At 31.4% G+C, this 7,331-nt stretch overlaps 1 protein-coding gene across 1 annotated transcript; it reads right to left on the bottom strand.

Moving 5' to 3' along the window:
- Positions 1–2,653: 2,653 nt before the first annotated feature.
- Positions 2,654–3,742, bottom strand: LOC131611112 (probable carboxylesterase 17). Its single transcript, XM_058883229.1, has one exon. The coding sequence runs from the start codon at positions 3,716–3,718 to the stop codon at positions 2,654–2,656; it is 1,065 nt and encodes a 354-aa protein (XP_058739212.1). The 5' UTR covers positions 3,719–3,742.
- Positions 3,743–7,331: the final 3,589 nt, after the last annotated feature.

The following is a 7,331-nucleotide window of genomic DNA, read 5'->3' as shown; positions in this document are numbered from 1 at the left end:
GATTTTCTGAAAATCGCCAGTTCGCACCGCGAACTGCTTGGCAGAAACTCAGGAAAATTGGATTCGTTCAGTTCGCGCCGCGAACTTTGTTGGCGCCGCGAACCCTGTTTTGCAGAACCTTTTCTAAACTTTGAGATGATGTAACTTTTGAACCGTAACTCCTTTTTAAGTGCCATTTGGATCTACGTGAAGCCCTAATTGATGTCTTTCTATTGAATATGCTTAGTATAACTTTGAAAACCCTTGGAATCTTTCTTGAATTGGATTTTGTTGACATTGGATATCCGGAATTGATCATGTCGTTTACGTAAATTATGTTGTTCGAGTTGATTATGTCGTTAAGTGTGATTGTGAATGTGCATCATTGAGTCACATTCATTGCATTGTTTGAGACGACCCTAGTGGCAAATGTTTGAGACGGACCTTGCGGCGGATGTTTGAGACGGCCCAATGGCAATTGTTTGAGACGAGAGTTTTACTCCAATAGTACCACATGCATTTGCATTGTTCGAGTTGCATAAGTAAAGTCGTATGATGAGTCGTATTTGAATATTTATGTGTGCATAACATGAATGTTATCTTGTGTCGATTTGATGGTTGTTTCGTTGAGCATATGTGATAATCGACTAGGTATGCCTTAATTGAGATTGATATTATTGTTGTCGGTAAGATGTTGAATGATGTGAATAGTAGTAAGTGATATATGTTGAGAAGTGGTGACCGATGTATGATTATTTCTCCGCTTTGAATATTATCATACACTTCTTTATAATGAATGATATCTCACCCCTTCTGTTTGAATGTTACCCTCCGTTGATAATGTGCAGGTAATGACGCGGAGTAGTCGTGTACCTATAGTTCGAGTCGGTGTGTGTCGATGCTCTGATACGTAGCACTCGGGGAACGTTGGATTACTTGTTTATGTTTTGGCTTCTTGTGTTTGTCCTTGTTAAACTTTGTCCTTATGTTATGCTGAGACTTTTTAGATGTATTGTGCCGTGTTTGGCCGTGATATTATGAGTTGTATTGTTGTTGACATATGATTTTCCGCTGCGATGCAAGTACTTGATTGGCTGACAACGATTAATGATTTCGATATTGTTCTCCTACATGTGTGTTATGTATCTAAGTAATTGAGCATGTTACACGTATGTGAATTTGTTGTTTAAAATGTGAAGCTCCGAATCGTTATGTTCTATTCGCTTGAAATTTTGTACTCTGATATTCCTTTTGATTGCGGGGTAGATTTGGGGTGTTACAAAGGGCATGTATTGAATGACACGACACTGCATAACTCGTCGATCAGTGCCAACTGGTGAATGATTAATTCAAGAGATGGACTAAGTATCTTGGACACGACTACCGAATTTACCCTCTTCATTCCCTTAGTTTTTGGTAAAGGTTTGATTTCAGATCGAGATGGATATGATAATGGAATTTCGCAGGAAATAGAAGGCGATTCCCACAGACGGCGTCACTATTACATTTAGGAACCAAAATTAGATCTAATCGGTTGACGTGGAATCTCAAGCAGGTTGAGCTAATTTCCAGTGCGGCAGTGCGGGGTGGATCTGCAAGGTTGGGACTCTAACGTGCAAGATATTTCAAGATTTAAAACGAGTATAATGAAAATTGGAGATCAGATAATGTACATTATTTTCTGTGTGAACTGACATTTATACTTTGAAAAAAGAGAGTAGATTTGAGATGAATTAAGTTTCACTTCACTAGCTTAAAACCATGTTTATCATGACATCATTTTTTTTTCAAACGTGAAAAGTTTTTTGTTTTTTGTTTTGTTTTAGTTAAATAGTGTGATTATCAAAGAAGCAAAGAAGTGTACGTTAGACAATAATTTCAAAAGTGCTTCCCCTTATTATTGATCTAAATTTGTTTATATACGAAAAATTAAATATTGACCCAAATATTTTTGTAAATGATACCTATACAAAAATGAAGTCTGTATACCGAAAAAAAAATTATTATTGATCTAAATATTTTATATACGATAAATGATATTTTTGATCCAAAAATAGTATACGGGAAAAGATTTATTATTGATCTAAATATTTTTATATACGACATAATCAATTATTTATCTAAATATTATTTTTCTTTTTTAATATTTTATTTAAAATAAATAATGTATCCAAATGCGTGTAACAGAACAAAACCCGTGCGTATGCACGAGTTTATTACTGGTTATAAAAAAAAAAAAAAAAAAAGCAAAGAAGTGTAAGCAAAGAAGTGTATGTTAGACAATAATTTCAAAAGTGCTTTACTATAATTGCCCCCTATAATTGAAGTCTAACTCCATGTAGCCAATAATGTATAGCATGATTGAAGTCTTACTCCATATTGCCAATAATGTATTAAGTGCTCCCATAATGGTCCTATGTGAGTATGCCACCATTACATCTTATTGTAAAGCATCTTTCCTTTTAAAGATTGCTTTGACTGTCACATTCCTCTTTGAAATAACCGAATTTGGAACTGGCCACTTATTCGTTAAAGGCAATATTTCTAAAGAATAAAAATATTCAGAAACAAGGACCCTATTTATTTTATGAATTCTTTTCCACATAAGTTACATGTAGAAAAGCTTCAAGCATCTACTTTTTTTTTTAGAAACATGTGTGCATATAACAAGAAATTATTGATTCAAGAAGTTCTTGATATGAGACACCATTTCTTGAGTCCTAACATGAGAAAGTTGATAATTATGCAACACTTGAAAAGCATGTCCAACATCTTTATAAACATAAGTCTCAACTCTTTTCCCAGCTTTAACCAAACAATTCGAAAACTCCAAGTTTCTATCTCGAAGTATATCCAATTCCGAAACACATATCATAATAGAAGGAACCCTCAAATCTCTCATCTTAGATATTCCACTTGGTGCAAGAGGATTACAATATGGATGATCGCGCGAAACAGAAATTCCAATAGGTAGCGATAATCGCCAATAAGTATCTGAAACGGATAAACTAAGCGCCGAATTTTGTAGTTGACGAAGATTTTTCTCAGAATTCGTCCTTTCTTCTCCTCCAAAAAAAGGTTGGATCAATATAATACCTTTTAAAAATAACGGATTCAAATTCAAATGCGACGCATTTGAGTTTGAATTTGATGCTAAGCGCGTAGCAACAACATTGTAAGCTATATTAGCTCCGGCACTATCACCACATAGAAAAAGAGAAGAAATGTTGCAATGTTTCAACCACCAACTTTGGTTTTTATTATACAACGCTTCATGTTTGATCCACATGAGAGCATTGAAAGCGTCGTCATAAGCAGAAGGAAGACGATTTTCGGGGGCTAAACGATAATTAACCGAGACAACAACGCAATTCGCTTTTGAAGCGAGGTTGTTTAAGAATTCATGGTAACAAATCCATGAAGTAGAGCCAACACAAAATCCACCACCATGGAAATAAACAAGCAAAGGAAGCATTTTGTTATTATGAGAGGTTGATGTTGGGAGATAGACACGTGTCCATAAATTAGTTTCTTTGTTGATTGTAATGTCTCTTGAAATGACACCATTTTGTGATGGAAAATTGCATGAGACGTTGGGGATAATTTGAGGTCTTTCTACATATCCATCTTTGTGGACTTTTATGAGTCCTTCAATTTCTTCAATGATGAGTCCTTTTTGGTGATGAATGTTGTTTGGTTTTTGGTTGTTGTGGTTGAATGAAATGGTAGTACTAGTCATGATGAAAAATATGGAAATTTGAAGTGAAATATTTTGTTTGTGATGGCATAATAGGGTGAGGGTTTAGACCTTTTTATAGAGGTTGGAGAATGAAAAAAGTATAAAGGTATTATCTTTTCATGATCTTGTGTGAAACAAGTGGTGAAGCTCAATCTCATGAAGATTCTAGTTTGAATTTGAGATATCATAGAATTGACTCATGTATATATATATTTTTATGAAAATAAACAAGGAATCTTAATTGAATGAGAGAATCTTTAGGTTAAACATTATTCTTATCTGATATGGAAGTGAAAGGAACTTTTATTGGGTTACCACTGGCACATTTATGATTCCTTGACCTTTGCTTTGCATGCATATGTTGTTCATATATATATATATATATATATATATATATATATATATATATATATATATATATATATATATATATATATATATATATATATATATATATATGGCATATCATATGAGAATGACATATTTATATGAGAATATGAGAATGAATCCAAACCATTGGATTTTAAAATAAATGGTGGAGATTATGAGTGAATTTTTTTTTCTCTCTCCTACTTCATTTATTTCAAGATACTGGAGAGAGAAAAAAAAGATTCACTCATAATCTCCACCATTTATTTTAAAATCCAATAGTTCAGATTCATTCTCACATTCTCATATAAATATGTCATTCTCATATGATATGCCCTATATATATATATATATATATATATATATATATATATATATATATATATATATATATATATATATATATATATATATATATATATATATATATATATATATATATATATATATGATCAAATAACACCAAGGTGTCAAAATTTAATTTGACATCAAATCTCAACCGTTAATAGTACTCGATTAAACGGTTATATAAATAGCCTATTTTTTGGAGAAAAATAAGCTATATATTTTTTAATTATTATTTTATTTCATTTAGTATCACCGTTTGATCATTTCTTTTAACGGTTAAGATTTAATGTCAAACTAAACTTTGACACTTTGGTGTTATTTGATTCTATTCTTATATATGAATAAGATCAAATGACACCAAGGTGTCAAAGTTTAATTTGACATCAAATCTAAACCGTTAATAGTACTAAATAAATAACCTATTTTTTAAAGAAAAAATAGAATATATATATATATATATATATATATATATATATATATATATATATATATATATATATATATATATATATAGAGGAGGGATCAAATTACACCCGAAGAGTTACACCACGAGTTACACTCGTTCAATAACCACATCTCGAATAAATATTTTTTAAATTCAACCGTTCGATTGAAACATAATAGCATATAGATCATACCTATAAAGTTTGAGCTTAATCTATAATGATTTACTATATCATCAAGATATCCAAAGATTAACGTCAAAATGAGCTTTCATATAACGTTAATTTTGATGTGATTCAATGACATAGTAAATCATTATAGATTAAGCTCAAACTTTATAGGTATGATCTATATGATATTATGTTTCAATCCAACGGTTAAAATTAAAAAATATTAATTCGAGATGTAGTTATTGAACGAGTGTAACTCGTGGTGTAACTATTCGGGTGTAATTTGATCCCTCCTCATATATATATATATATATATATATATTATTTAATATAACCGTTTGATCAATTTTTTTACAGATGAAATTTGGTCTCAAATTAAATTTTGGTTTTATTTAATGATGTTCCATATAAATCTCGTTGGAAAAGTGATGAGCAAATGTCTTAGGATATGTATACCTTATAGATGATAAGAATATTGACTATTTGCCACATATGAAGCAATTTTTTTGTGAGTTTAATTGCAGAATCTATGGTAGTTATTGGATAGTTTTTAGGGTACTTCCCCGTGCCTCAGTCCACTACGATCATGTACCACCTAGATGTTGAACAAATATTGCATGAGATTTAGATTCTTGGAATAAAATTTTATAAATTGGACCTACATAATATTTGAAAGCTTTTCTATAGTCCAAGTTTGCTATTCCCTGTGCCAAACTCATACTTGGTACATTCCTTACTTCTCATGTAAGCTTTAAAAATTAATACTTTGACATCATAAATTTATGGTTAAATTACTCTCAAGATCCTATAAGTTATTTAATTGTAACAGTTTAGTCCTTCATGTTATTTTCCCTAAAATTAAGTCCTTTATGTTATCAAATGTGTGCACCATTATCCTTTTTTAACCGAAAAAATGTTCTAATTGTGGATGCAATTATTTTGAAGGATGTAAAAATGATGAAGTGCTTCCAAAAACACAACAATAAACATTTCTAAATGATTAAAATGAGAGAAAAAGGAGGCAAATATCACCCAAAAGGACCAAGTTGTTACAAAAAAAACCTGAAGGACCAAACTGTTACAATTAAATAACATAAAGGACCTTAGGAGTAATTTAACCTAAATTTATTTAGGTAGTTACTTTCGCTTAAGGGTTAATGGGGTGTATTTAGTCATGTAAATTTAAATTTTTAAGTAAGGTTTCATTTAAATTATTCTCGATTGCTTTAAAATTTCTTTCTATCAATCATCTTCATGAATTGAGTTAGAGTTTATTATAGAGAAGAATGTTTCTTTGGTGGTTGGTTATAAGTTTGTTGATTTTTTTTAGATGCTTTTTGATTTGATGTTTGATTTTAATTGATGTTCCACTTAAAATTAGGATGATTTTTCCATCCGTGATTGTAAGTGTGGAAGAACGGATTACATTTTTAAAAGTTACTCTTATATTTGGCTTCTTTTGGCTCACTGTGTTCATCTTTCTTAGCAAGGAAATCAACAATTTTCCATCACAAAAGAACAACTATCACTTTCCATTTAACCCAATGAAGTATTGTAGATGAACACGGTGAGTTAAAATATTTCTAGCTCAAATTAAAAACCCTTACTAACTTAAAATTCATAGAAAGTGAAGGCTACGAATATACAAAATATTGCGACAGTGGTGTTGGAGGGCTCGTTCTATGGAAGTAAAAAATCCAACTACAATGGTGGTGAGCCGCATACCGATAGGTTTGTCACAAATTAGGATTTAGGTTACAGATCGAGGTTGGTGATGAAATAGGGGGCTCTCAGGTAGAATAGTTTCTCAAGGCTTGATGTTGGCCACATACAAAGGAGGGTCAATGCTAAAGGTTGCTAGCGGTTGAACAAAGATATAATAGGCTCCGGGAGGGGAGTATTTGAAAGGATGTAGCAATGATTGGCCGTGAATGGATAAAAGGGATTGAAAAACAGTGATAGTTAGGGGTTGAATGTGTTTTTGGATCTTTCAATTGAGTGTGATATTAGGGTTTTAGAAACTGACCCGCGAGAAGGAATTTTTTAGTAGAATAGTAATAATTAATAATAATTAATTACTATTTATTCCATAAATTGCATTGCGTGTTGTACCAAAACCACATATTCAACCTCTAAAGAGTATAATTCCTACACCCACTGTACATTGTACTCGCCTGTAAGTATAAAATATTTATACTTACAATTTTAAATATTGTTACTAAAGACCTCTATAGGTATATGTAAAATTTGTTGTAGTGACAATATTCATTCTGGGTCATATT

This window comes from Vicia villosa, linkage group LG6, assembly GCF_029867415.1.
Source record: "Vicia villosa cultivar HV-30 ecotype Madison, WI linkage group LG6, Vvil1.0, whole genome shotgun sequence".
Taxonomy (NCBI): domain Eukaryota; kingdom Viridiplantae; phylum Streptophyta; class Magnoliopsida; order Fabales; family Fabaceae; genus Vicia; species Vicia villosa.
The sequence above is the reverse complement of the archived record's forward strand: the minus strand, read 5'-3'. Positions and strand labels throughout refer to the sequence as shown.

Bases quoted from the DNA above. Each gene is read 5' to 3' on its own strand.
- LOC131611112 (XM_058883229.1), bottom strand. From the start codon at position 3,718: ATGACTAGTACTACCATTTCATTCAACCACAACAACCAAAAACCAAAC.